A 19883-nucleotide genomic window follows, 5' to 3' on the forward strand; every position below is an offset into this window, starting at 1 on the left:
CCTCATGATTTTTTGGTAATACTGTGGATTCATTACATTTTGAAGACAATCAAATCATATCCCTTGTTCTGACAGGATAGGGGTGCCCCAGTCTCAAAATGTAGAAGATAATGGTCATGAGGAGGGCCTAATTTCCAACTTTCTAACCTCCAGTTTTGGCCCAAATATTATATCAAAAGTGTGATCAACTATGTGAATGGAGCCCGTAACCATCTGTAATGGGCCTATGGTGGTCAGTGCCATGAAAACCTGAGATGATTCTAAGAATTCTTCATGGATTTTTTCAGTCCCTGCTTCTTCCAAATTGCTATAGTGAAGAATTGTATTAGATCTCACAGGGATTTTGAAGTACAAGAGGGAAGTTACAACTTAACTCCAGCCTGGGACTTGCATCAACGATTAAAGTTGAATACCCTTTATTCAGTTCAGTTTTGGGGTAGGAGACCTTCAACTTTTCAGAGTGGATGCAAAAAGAATTATGTTCCCTCCCTATCAATCCCCCTTTTGTTCATGCTGTACTAAATACCAGCCCAGTACCAACTGTTCCCAAATGAGTCCAGCTATAATGAGATTTCAGTAATATACACAGAAGAGGAGCCCTCCTCCTTAATTAAATCATGAAGAGTTGACATTTTAACCACCAATCTTGCATTTAACAGCATACATCTAAGACTGGAATCTCTTCTGACATCCCAGCTTCTTGAGACCTGACTGTAGGCCAAAATAATGCAAAAGAGATTGAATATCTAAACATTGGTGCCAATACCATGTTTTTTCTTCCCTGGTATCTCACCTGCCCATTACTTCAGAGATTGAGGGACTCAAACCCTCAAAAGTAGTCACACATGCTTAGCAGCACCCTAAGGTAGTAATTAAAGCGACGTAGCCGGGTGCTGGAATAAAGACCTACAGGGCAGGCTACAAAGGCCATTCATCCTCCCAAACCAGCACCACCCAATGTGTCATTCATGCATACACATGCCCTCACAAACACAATTTAATAACAATTAATAACAGTGCATACTAGTACATACATGTCAGACTGGATGCTGAAAAATGTTCTTGTTTATCGCAGAGAATCTATAATCAGTTTGAAAAGGAAATATTTGAAAAATGAAATGGAAGAGGGAATGTCAAGCAGCCATGCAAACATGGATGTAATTTTAGACACCATTGCCAAGGAAGGATGCTCTAGCCTGCTAGATGAAGTCTTCATGGATTTAGAGGTTGGAACTTATTTTTCCTCCAAAAAGAGCCTTTTTTATTATGAAATTCAGGAATAAGGACATTAAGTAAGAAGCTATCTTGGCTGCTAGTTAGGTGGGTTTTGTATTGCATAATAGCAATATGTCAACAAACTTGCTAATGCAGGGTAATATATGTAGTATGTTGTGTAAAAATAGACTTGTGTACACTTCACACAAATGATTTGAGGAGGCAGTGTGTGTCTAGCATATATAAGTATATTGTGCTGACGTAACATTTGAGTATCCAAAGTTGTAGGGAAAACAAAGGCTAATATATTGCATTATTTGGGAAATAACTTAAGATCACGTAATGAGAGTGTATCGAGCACGTGTTGAAGGGGGAAGAGTTAAGGTTGTGCCTACAACCTTAACTGTGGCATTTCCTAACTTTTTGGTTCTGAAACATGCAACTTTAACATGGTTTCTTGTATGGCATTTCCCTTGGAATGTGGGTTTGTTTGTTTTTTAAAGAAAAAGGTGGGGAAGAATAAAAAGGAGTCGACTCCTCTAGGGCTTAGTAGCTCTGTTGCTTTGCAACAAACTAGCAGTAGCACTTTTGAATTCCATATTCTGTAAATGACTACAAGCCGTATCCATGCACCATGGAAAGTTCACAGAAAACTTTTTTTTTATGAATCTTAGGAGCTGCTCAGCTCCAGTTACTTATTTATCATGAAGTATATGGGAATTAGGAACAAAATCTTCCCACTCTAGTGATTTTCCTTAGAATTCCCCAGATATGCCCCTTGCCTCGACTTTTTAACTCCCTGTGTGAACACTCACATTGTTCATATAAGATATAAAATACAATATTTTATAAAGAATTATTCTTAGAGAGGGAAATGAGGAATTAAGACTTAAGAGGCAAATAAAGTAAGTGGGTAGAGGTAGTGGGGAGAGAATCAGACATTTAGGCCACCAGTTTTGGTGTGGACTTGTGGAGTTCTGAGGGCAGTAGCCAATCAGAGGAGGAATTTATAGTAGCCAATCATAGCTCATTCGGGAGAGGACAGATAATATTTCAGTATAAGAACAATTACAACTGTTACATAAGTACCTTTTATCTTGGGCTAATAAACATTTTGGTCTTTTCACTTCTGAGTTTATTTAGTCAGGATATAATTGTTACCTTATCCATAGTAAACACCCTTAAACTGTCAATGAATTAACACAAAGCAAATACTAGAGTCAATAGTTGGCTGCTTACTTTAGTTTTTGTATGCTAATATTGCAATACTATCCTTTTTTACTACCAGTCTGACCTATTTGCATATGTAGTTACTTATTTCATATGAAAGACTTACAAACGGTCTACATTTGTGGAATCAACTTTACTTGTTGTTCTGAACTTCATTTTAAGATCTGTTGGAAATGAGGGGATAGGCACCCTTCAGAAATTTTTCTGATTAATTTTCGTTGTTTTTTCAGCCACATCTCAATGAGCTGATGACAAAGAAGTGGCTGACTGGATCGAATGCTGTGGACACAATCTGTGTCACTGTAGAGGATTATTTTAATGATTTTGCAAAAATAAAAAAACCCTATAAAAAGGTATTTTACCTAACATAATTCTCAGGTAATATGCTCTGAGTATCAAGTCGGATTAATTCGTTGAACATTTTATTAATTTATGTAATTCAGAAAAAATAAATTGTCCATTAGTAAAAACAAACCTATCACAAAAAAATCCTAATTTTTTCACGTCTCCTTTGTTCACTCAGATTCCTATTACCTCTTCCTAAGGAAGATTGGGACTAATGGATTGAGCCCATAAAGTTCACAGGAGTTTAGTATAGCACTATTTCCTCACGACTGTTTATGTAGAGATTTTGGTTTCGACACTAACGCTGTACTTCTGCAATACATTCTTGGAATTGCATGTTCTGTAAATTCCAGAACCAATATAAAGCAATCAGCCTACTTGAGGCCATAAACCTCATGCTAAAAGTAGAATTGTTAGAGGCATAATGTCCCAACTCAGTTCCTTTGTTTTCTGTCTGCCAATGGATCTTTGAACTGTCGCTGTACAGTAGATCAAACCTACTTTTTATCTTTTACTTTTTAATATATTGTGCTTGAGCATTTCCCTTTAATCAGTTTAATTTTAATTCAGTTTTGTGTAGTTAAAATAATTTTTACAAGGTTTTCCTCCCTGCTTTCTAAATTATCAACATAAAATGGCTGAAGCTGACATGGACATCAGGGTTTAGGAAAATTCGCTGAACATAAAATCTGATGCATTCTCTAATGAATGATTGGAATAAGGACCCTCTCCCAAATTACATGTAGCCTATGCCTCCCTTACTTTTCAGGCTCAAGACACCAGTAGAGACTGGTCAGATTCCTTCTGATAAAGGACTTTTAGCCCTAGTTAAGACAATTTTGGCATCTTCACCTTCCATATTTACAGGTTTGGAGGTCTAACACTTAGTCATAGTACCACTTCTTAAATTTAAAAAAAAATTCAAAAGAAAAAGACCAGTCATTCCTGGAATTAGTCCGAACCCATGGATCAGCTTGCCTTACAAGGATACTTCTGTCACCCTGAAGCAAAAATGTCTTGCACAGAGAAGAGCTCTGTCTACTTCAGAGCTTGGCACTGGCTTTTCAACACACAGTCTATACCACCATCTCATTTTAAGGGATTTGGTCCAACACAGCTTTTGGCAACCAGCAGACCCTTACTTTCATCTGCTCCCTCAGCATCACCATCTGCAGTGTAGTCTACCTCCTTGTCACCAATAGCCTGGAGGACACTGAGTTTATCCGTGTGTTGGAACTTTTCGTAAACATTTAGGAGTCTGTATCAAGCTCCCCTTAAGTCTTCCACAGACATCATTTATCTATACCATTTCTTGGGAGTTTCTGAGCTCCTAAACAGTCCAGATCCATCACCAGAAACAATCTTATCTCTACTGCCTCAACCTTACCAGTATCTGTCCCTTCCTTCAGCATAGAGGATCTGATTCTTATCTCTGCTACTCCGGTGTAAATTTAGAGTAACTCTGTGCAACTCAGTAGCATTACTTTGGATTTACCTCTGTGTGTCTGAAACCAGATTTTGACCCAAAGACTCTGCAGCTGTTCATAAGGTTCCCCACCAGCAAAAGCAGCTTTTTGAAACTTATAAGAACCTTTCACTGCTGCTGCAGGCACTTGTCAGGGAAAGCTACCTTTGGGCCAGTTGTGAGTGCAAAAGTGCATTTTTAAAGCCTGATTATAACTCTCCAGAAGTGACAAGTAATTTTTTTAATTAACTGGTACAACTCTAATATTTCTCTTCCTCAGAAAATGACTGTTGAGGCCCATCGTAGAGTGGTTGTGGAGTACATCAAGGCTATCATGTTAAAACGTATATCTTTCAAGAATGGAGAAGAAAGAAAAGAAGGTGCAGAAAGAATGATCAAAGAAGCAGACCAGTTCAGGTTTCTGTTTAAAAAATTAGCAGCTGTAAGTATTTATACCCTCCAATTGTGCCATTAACCTGACAGTTAATAAAGGATCAGATATGTAAATTTGACTGTTCCTAAAGATGTATAGACATTTAATTCTGGGGTAAAACATCATATGCAAGGTGTTCAAACTTGTTGATTGGTCTGAAGAGACTTTTCTATTTTCTGTTTAAAGTTTTCTGGGGCATTATTGCATCCTTTCTGGAATTCTGAGTATGAATTTAGGCTGTAATGTTGGACTCCTGAATTCAGTTGTGCAGAAGTTTAATATACAAGATGGCTGCAGTATTATGTGGTGTTAGACCAATTTCTATTGGTGAAAAATAAAACCTTTCAAGCTTACACAGAGCTCTTCTTCTGGTCCGGGAAAGGTACTCAGTGTCACAGCTAAATACAAGGTGGGACAGGTGAGTTAACACATGATGCAAGAGATCATTCAAGGTGAAGTAGGCAGTTAATACCTGTACAGTCATAGGACAAAGAAGGGTTAGTGGGTTACAGGTTATTGTAATGATCCATAAATTAGTGTCTTTATTAAGTCCCTAATTTTTGGTATCCAGCAGTTATGAATTTCAGATCCCAAACTCATCTTTTGAAGGTTTTTGTGCAGGATTCCTTTGAGGACAAGGACTGAGAGGTCAGATATGGAGTGATTGTTTTGTGAAAAGTGTTCACCAATGGGTGATAGGATGTTTGTCATTAATCACTTTTCTGTATGAGTACATTTGAGAGCCTTGTGATTATCTGGTTTCACTCACGTAGTTGTAATTAGGGCACTTAGTGGATTTATGGCTCATTACAACAACGTGTAGCCCACTAACCCGACTTTGTCCTGTGATGGGCAGTTAACATGTTGCAAGAGACCATTCAAGGTGTTAACTCCTTATCTGTTCCACATTGTATTTAGCTGTGACTCTCTGAGGCCAGGTCTACACTACAAACCTATATCAATATAACAACGTCCCTCGGCAGTGTGAAAAATCCACATCCTGAGTGATGTAGTTATACCGACCTAACCACCTGAGGAAGACAGCGCTATGTTGACAGGAGAGTGGATTAATTACACTGACAGGAGAAGCTCTCCCATTGGCATAGTGGCATCTTCACTAAAGTGCTGTGGCTGCGCTGCTGTAGCACTGTACATAAAGCCAAACCCTGAATATCTTTCCCAGACCCAAAGAAGGGCTCTGTGTAAGCTCAAAAGCTTGTCTTTCACCAATAGAAGTTGGTCCAATAAAAGATATTCTCTGACCCACCTTGTCTCTCTAATATCCTGGGACCGACACGGCTTCAACAACACTGCAAACAGAAGCTTGATACACAATTTCAGACACTTTGCATGTCAGTGCTGCAAGATGTATTCAACTATGGAATAATCTTTGAATGCAAGTGGTAAAAGACTTAGGACATTTTAAAACAATACTGGACCAAATATTAGAAAGTGTACTGTAGGAAACAATCCTGCATCAACATAGAGGTGAACTAGATGACCTCTAATAGGCTCTAACTTCTGTAATACACATGGGAGTGACCCTGAACAATTATTTTGAGAAGTATCCTGCTGACGACTGAGCTTTGGAAGATGAGAATCCAAGATGCCTAAATAGCAAACAGAGTAAAAATTAGCTAATTAAAAAAAATGCGGTTCTTGTCAGAGATGAGCCTAGAGGAAGGGGATGTTCTATCCAACAGAATTGTATTACATTAGAACTTCAGAGTTACAAACACCTCAGGATTGGATGTTGTTCGTAACTGAAATGTTCACAACTCTGAACAAAACGTTATGGTTGGTCTTTCAAAAGTTTACAACTAAACATTGACGTAATACAGCTTTGAAACTTTACTATGCAAAAGAAAAATGCAGCTTTCCCTTTTTTTTTTAGTAGTTTGCGTATAACTGCATTATATTTGCTTTTTTTTTTTTTTTTTTTTTTTTGGTCTCCGCTGCTCTGCCTGATTGCATAATTCCAGTCCAAATGAGGGGTGTGGTTGACAGGTCAATTTGTAACTGTGGTGTTCATAAGTCTGAGGTTCTACTGTACTTGAAACTGGAGGCCATTCTCTTCAGAGCCATGAATCACTAATATGTGGTGGTGGTCCGACCTAAAGCAGACAAAAAAGTGTTAATTCCTGAATATAAGGGGAAAAGAAAAGAGAACATTGGTGTATGAAAGAGTATCCAGCTGAAACTAAATAAATGTTTAGACACTCGGATAACCACGTGCTGGACATGGTACAGATTAGATTAGGCAAATAATATTGATCAAGAAAAACTAAAGTAGCTTGGTCCAGATATGTTGGGCAAATTGGAGACCGAGAATGAGGAAGATATCATCTGTGGTAATTTAAGTGGCCTTTTTTTCCTTCCAATTTTACTAACAATTTGTCTTAAATTTCAGCTGAAGTTTTGAAAATAAACAATGCAGTTCGGGTCTGTAACAAAATACTGAGAGTAAAGGTTAAAGAATTTTGTTGCTTATGTTTTTTGTTATTCAATTTATAGGGATCTGGAGAGCACACTGAAGGGCTTTGTGACATCATTGTAGCCATTGCAGAAGTTATTAAGCTGACTGATCCTTCATTGCTTTATCTGGAAGTCTCAACTTTAGTTAGTAAATACCCAGACATCAGGTAATACCATTCTTACTGTGTCTTAGCTTTGAGTTTTAACAGTACTGATTCTTTTAAGGTTAGTTCTAGGCTAGAGTAGTACTGTGTAGGCTATGTATATCCTTTTATTGTTTTTTTTCTATTGTATGGTTTAATCACCTTCTTGTGAGATCCATACAATAAAATGTAATATTTTAACACACGTATGTTAGAGTGGTGTGGGTGGATATGTACTCTGGCATATCAAGGGAAATATTTTGGGAATATAGAACCAATTTATATTACACAGCACTCATCTCATAGTTTCAAAGTGGGAGGAGAGAATTCTTTACAAAGAGACTGAAAAGTTGACCTGTGAGCACAATTTTTGAATGTCTGGAAGCCTGGCTAAGCTGCAAAGGTACTGTGGCACTAAGTCAAAAGATGGTGGCTAGAAAATTTGTGATCTAACACATTTTGTCAAGTGCTTAATTACTTGTACAAATGTTTGTACTGACATTGCGGGTTTGTACCTTTGTTTGGCAGGGATGACCACATTACAGCTTTGCTGACAGTAAGAGGAGATGCCAGCAGGGACATGAAACAGACCATCATTGAAACTCTGGACCAAGGTTCAAGCCAACCAAATCCTAACTATGTGCCAATTTTTAAAGAAATTACAGTTCCTACACTAAGTGTGCCAAAACTTCTTAAATAACTGATAAACTTGAGTTCATGTGTCATTTTTGGTATGGGATCAACATATTTGAATGTTCAAAGGCAAATTTGGCAATGCCACTTTAAAGGACACTTAATATGATGCTATTACTTATTGGGTATGAGTTTTTTAAAAACTTTTGGTGCGAACAGTTGCAATGAAGATCCTGGAAACAACCAGCTGTAGAAGTCACTAGCATGGCTGCTTGAAGAATGAAACTTTCTGATGGCCACAGTGCTGTGTACTGACCACTTACACATTACAGCCATAGGCACCATCAGCAAATATATTTTCTCACAATTACTTAACCTCCTACTTTATGTATGTATTTACTCTGATGTAAAATTGTGTCAGAAAAGAGTTATGAAATTCACAAATGTTTAATAAAATGACTGAAATTTCTAGTATATAATTTGGTTCTAGGGTGAATAAATGAAAGAATTTGATACTTAAGGTACAATAATAATTTTTCATCCATTTGATTTTAACTGTGTGTATTAAGCACTGCCAAATGCCAATTAAATAAAAATGTTACAGCTTAAACACTGTATTCTTTGCACCTGTATAGATTCACTTTCTAATAACTGTCTCATAACTGTGAAGGTTTAAGTAGAGCAATTTACATCATTGTTTTGTTTTATTATAATCTAGTAGAGAATCACCCTTGGTAGCTTCTGTAGGTCAAATTTATTGCACACACCAGGAACTCATTGCATATTTCCCCTCACCCCCCACAATGATCTGTGTACCATTCTCCAATTCCCTGTATTTCAGGAATTCCCTCAACTTCCCCCACCCCCTTTCTGGATTCCTATTTCCCCCATGGCTGGGACTCTATGTGCGCCTCCATTTCTCCCTCCACCACATGCCAGGGTCCTCCAATCTCTCCCCCCCCCCCCCCCTTGCTTCTGGGATTGTGTGCCCCCTGTTCTTTCTTCCTCTCATACCTCTGTTGCCTATTCTCTCCTTCCCCTCCTCCCCCCACCATTCTTTGTCTGGGAGAAGAATAATTCAAGGTGTCAATATGTTAAACTTTATAGGGAACTTGAGCACAGATGGTGTATTGTTGTACTGAAAGATGGCAATTGGTGCCATCAACCAGTTGTCTGATCTTTTGATAGTTGCACAGGTGCTATAATTTTCCACAAAACTTGAATTGTTCTGACCAGTGATGTCCTGAAATTTTGGAATTAATTGGATACAGTATTCAGAGTGAATCATGTTACATACAGGTATTGCAAAGCCAGCACAAGCTCCACCAATTACCATCTTAATATAGTATGTAAGTTAATATTTACTCCTGGGGGAAATCTGCGCTACTGTGCACATGCATAATTAACGTGCCCTGCAGATTTCTAATTTTTTGTGCAGAAAAAAGCTTCTGCTGAAATGTTGTTGCAGCTCATGGCCAGTGAGGGGAGAGAGCTGCCTTCTTTGCAGAGCTTGTCAGGCCAGGTCAGGAGACGGGGGATAGGGGGAGATGGGCAGCAAGGGGCTGCTGGGGGATCAGATGGGTTCATAAGGGCTAGTGGGGGAGGAACGACTGGGGCAGGGAGAGGCTGAATGGGAGTGGAGGCACAGGGCCACAGGGAAGGGTGGGGACAGGAGTGGCTGGGAGGGGGCACAGAGACACATGGGGACGGGCGTGGCTGTGTGAGGGTACAGACACATGGGGATGGGCAGGTGTGCCTGACTGAATGGGAGAGGCTGGGGTCAGCCACGGTCTGCATGGGGGAAGCTCCCTAACAATCCCTTCCCCCCCCCCCCAAAAAAAAAACCTCTTCCATATTTTTCCCACCCCTACCCAACAACCCTCCACTTACACCCAGGCTCCTTCCCAGCAATTTACTTCCCTCTCCCTCAGCTCCTCCATTACCCCTGACTCCCCCAAGCCTTTGCACTGCTTCTGAGGGGTGTGGGAAATACGGTTCTGTATTGTAGTTTAAATGAATTACTACTCCGAGTTCTGTATTAATAATAATAGTTAGGACTCTATTTGTCAAAAAACATTTCCTGAATCTTTTTTGTTGTCTGTATTGTAACAGACATACCTGTTGACAGGTATTTTGAAATAAATTACCAAAAATGATTGAAACTGGTGTGATTATATTGTGTTATTTGACAAATAAAATATGCAGATTTTTAAAATATTTTGCACATAATTTTTAATTTTTTGGCACAGAATTCCACCAGGAGTCAATAATTGTCAGTAATTTTCTTGATGTTTTTCTTACTTCCATAAGACTACCATTAAAGGAACACTTCAATGTAATACACAGTAAAATAACTACAACACATCACTAGGAAATTGTCAACTGCACAAATGTTAATGCACCACTAGGAATACAAATGTAAAAGGTTCTCGGGGTAATAATAGCCTGACTACACTGCAAATACTCAGGTAAATTCTGAAAGAGCTGAGGCCTGGAATCACTTAGAATTTGTACCTACATCATGAATTGTTGGTGTGAAGGTGGATACTTTATATCAATTATTTTTCACCCACAAACAATACACAGATTTGTGCCTGCTGTTGACCTGCGGTCTCAGCTTACGACTGCAGCTAAGGTGGGGTGCAAATTTTGAGGATGCAAACAACATCTGAAAAAAAGGTTATTCCTTTGAAATGTTGACCCAATGTATATTACATGATTAAACAAGTAAAAGGGAGAGGTAGTGTTGGTGAATTTATTACTTCTGTGAGAACCTTACCTTTTGCTGTTCCCAGCTATGACTTGAAGGGCCTGATCTTGCAAAAACATTTAATACCAAGCATAGTGCTTGCTACTGAGATGTCGTTTCCCACTGAAATCAACTGGCCTTCTCATGGAAACAATTGCTATATTTGGGAATAAGCACTTCCTGAGCACCTGGCACTTCCCATTTACTTCAGTGGGATTTGCAGGTACACCTCTATCCCGATATAACACGGTCCTTGGGAGCCAAAAAATCTTACCCTGTTATAGGTGAAACCACGTTATATCAAACTTGCTTTGGCCTCGAGCATTTCCGTTATTAATAGTCAGCAAACATGCCTGCCTCCCCCATCCGACCCCCACCTACTTTGCACCCCCGACTGACCCCTCAGAACCCCCAACCCATCCAGCCCCCCGCTCCTTGTCCCCTGACTATCCCCTCCAGAGGCCCCCCACCCCCAACCACCCCTCCCAAGACCCCACCCCCTTTCTAAGCCCCTCTACACCTTGTCCCCTGACCACCCCCTCCAGAACCCCCCCCGTCCCTAATCACCCCCAGGACTCCCACACCCTATCCAATGTCCCCGTTCCCTGACTGCCCCGCCCCCAGAACCTCTGAACCATCCAACCCCCCCCTGCTCCCTGAGACCCTCTGCCCCTTATTCAACGCCCTGGCCCGGCACCCTTAACACACTGCTCAGAGCAGTGTGCCGGAGTCAGACAAGCTGACACGGTGATCTGCCGGAGCATGCAGCCCCGCCCCCCCAGAGCGCTGCTTTATCGCGTTATATCAGAATTTGTGTTATATTGGGGTAGAGGTGTATGTCCATTTCTAAAAATCAGGCCATTTATATTTAGGCACTTAAATATGGATTATGCACATTAACTTTAGGTACACATCTGAAAATCTTGACCACAGGCTAGTTCTTGATTTTGGGAGCAACTTGCTCAAGTATTTCAATCAGACATTTATAATCTCTCTCATGCAAATTGTCCCAGCAGCAGCACCTACTGCAGCTGTGTCCTGGTGTGCATTTCTCCCTGCATTCTGTGTGATGTTAAAGTCAGAGCTTCATGAGGAATTACTACACTTGTAGCAAGCTCAAAATGATTATTAGAACATTTAACTTTATTTTAAAACATCTTCCCTAAAAATATAGCTAGGAGATGGTTGTAGTTAGGACAAGTTAAACGCCAAGTTTGGAAAATATTTTTGTTTAGTTGTGTGTGTATGCTCTTCCTCCCGCCACTCCTCAATACTGATGGGCAAATGTAATTTTTTTAGATGAAAAAAGTCTTCTCCCATCACCATTCTGTAACTAAAAGTGGAAGAATTATCCTCAAATTAAAAATAATTATACCTAGGCTTAAAAACAGATGTGAGTCTAAAAGACAATTTTTCAAACAGCTATGAGCTTTTGAAAATAGAAAGTTACAGTAGCGTGAACATGATCTTAACAATAGCGTTTGCTACTCCCAACACTAGAACGGGGGGAATAATTAATGATCAAACAGGAAGCAATGAAGGACTAGAAATGTAATTTACCATTTGAATGTGAACTCACCCGCAGGCAAGTTCTATTTTTATTTTGTAAAATTAACTAGAAAAGTAGAACTTATTTTGCAACAACTTTTGAAAGTCTCCTTCTTATAGACCCAAATAGTGAGTTACAGTTCCTGCATATTAACCTGCATCAGACAGATCTTCAAACTATGCTCATTCTATCCACACTTGCAGTTGGACTGTTTTCATCCGTGGTTGCACCTGATTCCAACACCAGTTGTCAGCAGCAGACATTTCCTAGGGTAAACAAGACTACTGAGACAACAGCATTATTTGTAAGTGTAAAAAATCTTAAACAGTGACTCATACTACTTTAAAATATTTTTATTTGGTAAATATTTACTATAAGATACTATAAATCATTGAATTTTCCTTTGATGGAATAACTTTTTTACTGGTATATTTAAATTATGTAGTTGTAACTTGTTCAGGGATCCAGCTTGCATCTAAAATATGATGTCACTTTAAAACTAAAATAACTGGGAAAATTACTTATCACTGAGAGTGAGGTATTACATTAATTTTACAGAAAAAATATCTGCTCAAGTGGCTTTTAAATAGGGCTTTTGTTTGGCATCAAACAGAACTATGCCAAAAAGGGGATATAGAAAACAGGATAACAAATTCAAAGTGTTTATATAAATAAAGTAACATTTATTTCTTCCATAGTTATCTCTTTTGCAAACAATAGTAATCGATTTGTCTGTGTGGTCTCTTCCTTATGACTCCAGCTGCCAAGTAACAGAACAAAAAATGAGTCCAATACCCTTAAAATGCTGCTCAATTTCCCTTCTCATCAGTCCATAGGATCTTTGCTTTCTTCTTCAACTGAAGTTTTTCTGCCCTTTTCTGGCATGACAGAAACTAGAGAAAGACCATCTTTTCCCTGAGCCTCAACCAGGGAAAGAAATTTTGCACAGATTTATAACCCCCTTAAATCTGGGCCTCTCTTGATAAAGGATTTCACTTTTCACCCTCCTTTCCATTCAAGCAGTTCCAAGTCCCATTACTGCAAATCAATTGGACTGGATGGCTGGACAGCAGCACATAGTCCAGTCCTAGGGAACTGCTGAAGGTGTGGTGCCCGTGAGTCTATGAACTCGACCCTCATAACTCTGTAAGCATCTAAAAGATGATACTCAAAGTATCCATTTCAAGCTAGGGCTTTCTCCTTCTTCCAAGTATCAACCAATTATGCCAGATAGGGTAGAACCAAATGGTTTCAACTAGGGTTGCCACCCCTACAGAACTGTCCTGGAGTCTCCAGGAATTAAAGATGACTCTTTAATTAAAGAGTATGTCGTGTGGTGAAACCTCCAGAAATATATCCAACCAAAACTGGCAACCCTAGTTTCAACTTGTGCAAAGAACTAGTGGTCCAAACCTTTTCTTCATATTTTTTTCTTCTTACTACACCAAACATACACAAATAGTTTTCTATACTCAGCAAGGAGCCCTTCCTGCTCTTTCCTCCACTTATATTTTCCACTTTTCCCTTCCCCTCTTCCTCAAAGGAATAGCACACCCTGCTGTAGTGCTATGTGCAGGTGCTTACAAAATTTTCCTCCCCTAAATTCTTAGGTCTGGTTAGTACCACACTAGACACAAAGCCACTCCATCAGGTCTATTCATGAGAAGGAAGACCACTTTCAGTTACTGCTGCCTGAAGGAGCTTCTCTGAGACTGGCTTTTACTAGCCTCCCCTAAGATTATCTGCAACTGAAAGAGGAAAAGATCTTTTAAAATGCTGTTACTGTGCTAAATTTGCCAATAAAATTAAAAACCTGGGCACTAGCCCATTCCACCAAGCCTCAGTTTTCATTGGATATGCTGCTTCCCAAGTGTAAATACCCTGTCTCCAGCCTGGGCAGTGGGTAGACAACCTTCTCCTAGCAGCAGCTGGCAGGGGAGGGAAGTAAACCATCACCCTGCTGAGGGAACTGGCTGGCTCATCCTGCTCAGCTGGTTCCTGCCTCAGAGGGCTAGCAATAGCCCTGTGGCTGGCTGAACACACCTGCTGGTCACCTTTATTTTTGCAGTTGTCGCCAACGCTTTCTTTTTCCCTAGAAAAACGGCAAGAGCAAACTGGACAAATGCCCAGTTTTGTCAAAAATAACCAAAACTGGGGAGAGGGGCGGAGCGCCAGCAGAGATGCCAGCCCTGCGTGAGGAGCGGGGGGCAGTGTTCCAGCATGGAGGGGTGGCGGGGGGCAAGCAGGGTTCCAGCGAGCAACAACGGGGGTGAGGGGGAGTAAAGAACCTCAAGTCAGCAGCGGGGGCAGCCCTGCCAGGGGAGGGGAGGAGAAGGGGTGCTGCTTGGGGCAAGCTCAGGCGAGTGACTGTGGGTGTCCCGCTTTCTCTTTTGGAAAACATGGTCACCCTAGGCAGCCCTTGCCCCAAGCTGACTCCTGAGCTGCTTATGGAAACCCTGCCTGGGGGCACCAGCGGCCTGGCACCGAGGCCACGGCAGTCCTGCAGGCTGGGGAGAGCCCCTGCTGTGTTGGGTATGGACTGTTGTATTGATCTCTGGTTCATTACACACCGTTTATTAAATGATGTGTGAATATCAGACCCAATGATCAATGATTTTAAGAACACTGTGACAATCCAAGATGGAGTCTGAAAACTGTCATCTTGTCATTCTATCTTGTGACTTTCTATACCCTGTCAGCCTGGTCTGGATAAAACTGGACTGAATGGGTTTTTCCCGCCACTGGGCGATCACCAAGATTCCATCATCTCAGACTGTTTCCTGTCTTTCTATGGATCGTACCATGTTTTCCCACCATAAACTCTATAAAAGAACCGTGATCACAGGCTGATGGGGCAGTCCATCATAGCAACTGTGTGTGCGGAGTGAAAAGAAGAAGACACATTACCATCTTACCTGTCCTCAGTGATGAGCTGCCAAAATCTTAACAACCAGTTCCCTCTTCACCCCACGAGGCGGTCGTGGCTCACCCCTGCCCCCCGGGACTCCTGCCCCATCCACCCCCCTTCCCTGTCCCCTGACTGCCCCCCGCCACCCTATCCAACCCCTCCTCTCATTCCTGATGGCCCCCCGGGATCCCTGCCCCATCCAACCATCCCTTCTCCCTGTCCCCTGACTGTCCCTGGATCCCCTGCCCCTGACTGTCTCCCACCACCCCATCCAACCCTGCTCCTTCCTGACTGTCCCCCAGGACCCTTGCCCCCATTCAACCCCCCTGTTCCCTGCCCTCTGACAGCCCCGACCCCTATCCACCCCACCACCACCACCCCGACTCCCCTGCCCTCTATCCAACACCCCCTCCCTGCTCCCTGCCCCCTTACCGTGCTGCCTGGAGGTGGCTGGTGGCGCTACAGCTGCGCCGCTCAGCTGGAGCTGGGCCACGCCGCCACCACGCACCTCCTGGAGGACCGTGTCAGGCTGAGCTTGCAGCCCGCCGTCCAGACCATGTGCCGGCGGCGGGGCAAGCTGAAGCTGCGGGGGAAGGGGAACAGCTGGGGACTACCCTCCCCAGCTGGGAGCTCAGGGGCCGGGCAGGAGGGTCTCGTGGGCCACCATAGTGGGTGCCTACCCCACCCCGCCCCTAAGAGCCAGAGGGACCTGCCGGGGGGCGAGGTGGGGAGTCCCGATGGTGCTTACCTGGGGCGGCTCCCAGGAAGCATCCAGCAGGTCCCTCTGGCTCCTAGGGGCGGGGTAGCATAGCTGGGGGGGAGCAGGGGGTTACCTGGGTTACCTGCCGCGGCGCGGGCAGCCCTCCTCACGCCCCCCAGCCCCAGCTCACCTCCGCTCCATCTCCACCTCCCTGGGCCTCAGCGCAAAGCCGCTGCTTACTTCTCAGCCCTCCCAGGCTTCCCGGGCGAACAGCTGATTCGCGGGGAGCGGGGCGGAGCATTCAGGGGAGGAGGCAGAGATGAGCTGGGGGCGGGGAAGGGAGCTGCCAGAGCACCTGCGGCGTGCCACATTTTGGATAATGTGCTCAGGGGGAGTGGCCGCTTCCCCTGCTCCTCCCCTAGCTTTACCGGTTGTTAAATTTAGAAGCCCTTTTAGAACCGGGAACAACTGGTTCCAAAAGGGCTTCTGAATTTAATAACCAGTTCCCGCGAACCAGCTTCAGCTCACCACTGCCTGTCCTGCACCTGGAGAACGTCACCATCCAGAGAGTTCCTGGTCTGCTTCTTCTGTCCTGACATCCATCAAGGGACTCTCCAGTGTTCCTCCTCCAAGGGTTTCAATTACCTACAGAGTAGAGGTCCTGGACTTCGCCGCCGCTACTGAAGTGCTGGGACTTGAGTGAGAAAACAATTAGGATTTCAAAGTTGAGGGTCATATTTCTTGAATGCCAGGGTGGGCTTAATTTCATTCTTGGTCCTGAGCTTCACGCTCACAGGGAAGAGCTGCTTGTCACTGGGTTTGTTTGTTATATAGCTATTAGTCATTTACATTTACCCCTTCCCTATCTCTGTAATTCTATCCCCTAATACATTTACCTGTTTGTTTTGAACCTTATCTCTTGTCAGTTATATTTATTGTGCACCACACAAGGGGCGAGGGGAGGAGATCTGCACCAGTCCACTGGTGACAGATACGGCAAAGGGCGAATCTGCTCTTTTGAGAAAAAGTCGCTTGTTTCTATTCCGATACCTAAATCACTTGACATGTTCAGAGTGATCTTGTCTCCCCTTTGAGATAACATTTCTGGCGACCACAGCAGGACTCTCTGGGGACTGGATTAGCCATCTCCTTAGGGTCCTGTTAGGCTATTTCATTTCTATTTTGTGAACAACAGCAGTTTCAGTCCTTGAGACTCGGGTGTGGGGGAGTTCTTACTGGGATATTACTGTATTAGCCGAAGGGCAAGTGAACCAGTCGGCTCCTTTCCCCCCTCCTTTGGCAAAGGGTGGGATTTTATCCTAACCCCATTTAAATCCTGTTATATTGTGGACCATGGGTCGTGGGAACACCCCCCCCCCAACTTCGGGAACAGGTAGCGGTTACTGGTTGCCCCGTCCAGTGCTCTTAGTGCCTTTGCCTCTAAAGGGTAGGTATGGAGTGGGTCTGGGCCCCAAAAGGGAGGCCAATTTTTCTTTGGCAGAAGGCAGCATATTAGGCTAGCCTAGCCCGGGCCAAAGTGCCACATATAAAGGTGCGGTTTCTTACTGGAGTCCTTCTATCTTCACGTAAGTTAACCGTTTCAGTTCCGGAGTTGGGTAAGCAACTCCCTACAACACGATGGACTGAATTTTCAGTCTGCAAGGATGGACTCCCTGGTCTAATCCAAATTCTTTGGATCATGCTATCCATTCTTTCGGGAAGTGAGAAATCCTTGGCAGCAGGAATCACTAGCAGGGAGTGACTCCCTGGGCAAATTTTCCATTTTGTGGGCTCGCTACCACACTAGCAAGCCTAAGCTGAGTAGAGAGGAGCAAAATTGAGCTCTGATTTATGGCCTGGCCATGGTCGGCTGTGAGCTCAATTCTCAAGTGGAGCATGCAGACCAGGGACTTGAGAAGTGCCAGCAGCAAATCTAGCAGGCTGAACAGCAAGCCACTGAGCTGCAAGCAGCTAAGGCCACTGTGACCACTCTAATGTTACAGGTGGCTCAACCTGAACAACAGCTAAGAAACCTTAGCGCTAAAGCTGCAGCCGCTGAAAGAAAAGCAGAGGTTAAAACACAAGAACTGTTGGAATCTCATACAGTTTGCTAATTAAGGAGGCTGCTGACAATCGGGAAAGGCCTGCCTCCTATGTGGAGTGTCAACGCCATATCAAACAACTGCAAGACCAGCTGCGTTAGCACAGGGGTTAATGAAGGCAGCTGATAAGAACAGACTTACAAATTTTATTAAGATGTTTAAAAAAAGTGGACGGTACAGAGTTTAAGCATAGAAGTTTCTAGTTATCAGGGAATTACGTACAGATTATCAAGGGGTGCGAAGCTCAGTTTAAGATCGGATGGCGTAAGGCAATGTTTCCCAAACTTGGGACGCCGCTTGCGTAGGGAAAGCGGGCTGAGGGACGTACTGGCTGCCGCTTCCAGAAGCTCCCATTGGCCTGGAGCAGCAAACCGCGGCCAGTGGGAGCCGCAATTGGCCGGACCAACGGACGCAGCAGGTAAACAAACTGGCCCGGCCCACCAGGGGCTTTCCCTACACAAGCAGTTTCCCAAGTTTGGGAAACACTAGCATAAGGAATACATATTCTACAATATCCCCGATTGGGGGTCAAAGTACAGACATTGAGATATGAGGGTATGTGGTTCATATAATGGCTATGTTCAGGTGTGGAATATAATGAGTGGATATGATGATGAGGATGGATTGACCCTCACTTGGTGAGATTTAACATTCAGTGAGTTTATGGTTCTAGTTCATATGGTCCAACAGACAAAGTCTCTCGGTCCCTTTCTCATAGTCGATGCACAATGTCTCTTCAGCTCACACCTCCTGGTACTGTCGGTGGCCGGTGATGTGTTCGTTGTAGATGTCCCTGGACCATTGGATGGTGTCTGAGACCATGAGGCGCCGCATGAGCTGTGCGTAGCATCGACTGATCCTGCAGCTTCACAGCGCACACTCGTTGCCCCCTGGCTGCCTTAACAATGGATTGGTGTGAGGAACATCCACCAGAAAATTGGTGTGGGAAAAAGCAGCTACCCTCTGCACCACCCAGTTGGGAGGAGGTTGAAGCTGCACAGAAAGGATGCCTGTTGGCTCCTGCGGTGACCACAGTTACCCAATTTGAAAACACTGGGCAACCCCCTTGGTAAAACATGGAAGTAAAGCTCTTACACCAGAGCAGGCTAGAGCCATGGGAAAGCACATGGGCCCTTGTAACCGAGATACAGTGCTTAACTGGCTAGCCAAATTATCTGTTACACCACATTTGACTCAAGATGATGTAATATGTATACTAAGGGAATGTCTGTCTAAAGATGATTTCGCAGCTCTTCCTTATAATGTACTAATTGATGCAAATAATGAACCATCTACTATTTATTCCTGTGTATTTCCATTGTTTTACCAACATGATAATGTAATGGGCACGGCATATTCAGAAAAGCAGAGTGTTGATGAAAGGCCAGAAAAATATTTTCTGAGGAAAAAATTGTCTTTCCGGTTGGCTAGACTAGGGGTGAACCCATAGGCGCCGACTCCGCGGGTGCTCCAGGGCTGGAGCAGGGCTGGTGCTGAGCACCCACCGGCAGCTCCCCGTGGCCCCGCCCCTCTGCTCCAGCTCGCCTCCGCTTCCGCCTCCTCTGCGAGCCCCGCTTCGCCCCCTCCCAGCTTGCGCCGCGAGACAGCTGTTTCGTGGGGCAGGAGGGAGGGGGAGCCCGGCGCGCTGGGGGAAGCAGTGGGGCTGGGGTGGGGATTTGGGGAAGGGATCCAATAGGGGCAGGGAGGGGGCGGAGTTGGGGCGGGGACTTTGGGGAAGGGGTTGGAGTGGGGGCAGGGCCAGGGGTGGGGAAGGGGATGGAGTCAGGGCGGGGCCAGGGGGCGCGAGCCGCCTCCGGCGCCAGAGAAAGTTGGCCCCTATGGGTGAAGCAAAACGGGGCCCTCCCGTAGGATACACCCGAGGGACGAGAACGCTATGGGCCGGGTTTAGCGCCTTGCCTACAGCGGGGCCCAGCCG

At 43.8% G+C, this 19883-nt stretch overlaps 1 protein-coding gene across 2 annotated transcripts in view; it reads left to right on the forward strand.

Annotated features, from left to right (window-relative positions):
* Positions 1–8554, forward strand: part of EXOC3 (exocyst complex component 3) — a 37669-nt gene extending 29115 nt beyond the window's left edge. For both annotated transcript variants that reach the window (XM_054018565.1, XM_054018566.1), the window contains exons 9-13: positions 1076–1226; positions 2676–2798; positions 4536–4697; positions 7203–7330; positions 7835–8554. In XM_054018565.1, the coding sequence (XP_053874540.1) occupies positions 1076–1226; positions 2676–2798; positions 4536–4697; positions 7203–7330; positions 7835–8006 (736 nt within the window). In that variant the 3' untranslated portion in view covers positions 8007–8554. The remainder of the gene's footprint in view (positions 1–1075; positions 1227–2675; positions 2799–4535; positions 4698–7202; positions 7331–7834) is intronic.
* The last annotated feature ends 11329 nt before the right edge of the window (positions 8555–19883 follow it).

This window comes from Malaclemys terrapin, chromosome 2 (genome assembly GCF_027887155.1).
Source record: "Malaclemys terrapin pileata isolate rMalTer1 chromosome 2, rMalTer1.hap1, whole genome shotgun sequence".
NCBI classification, from domain to species: Eukaryota; Metazoa; Chordata; order Testudines; family Emydidae; genus Malaclemys; species Malaclemys terrapin.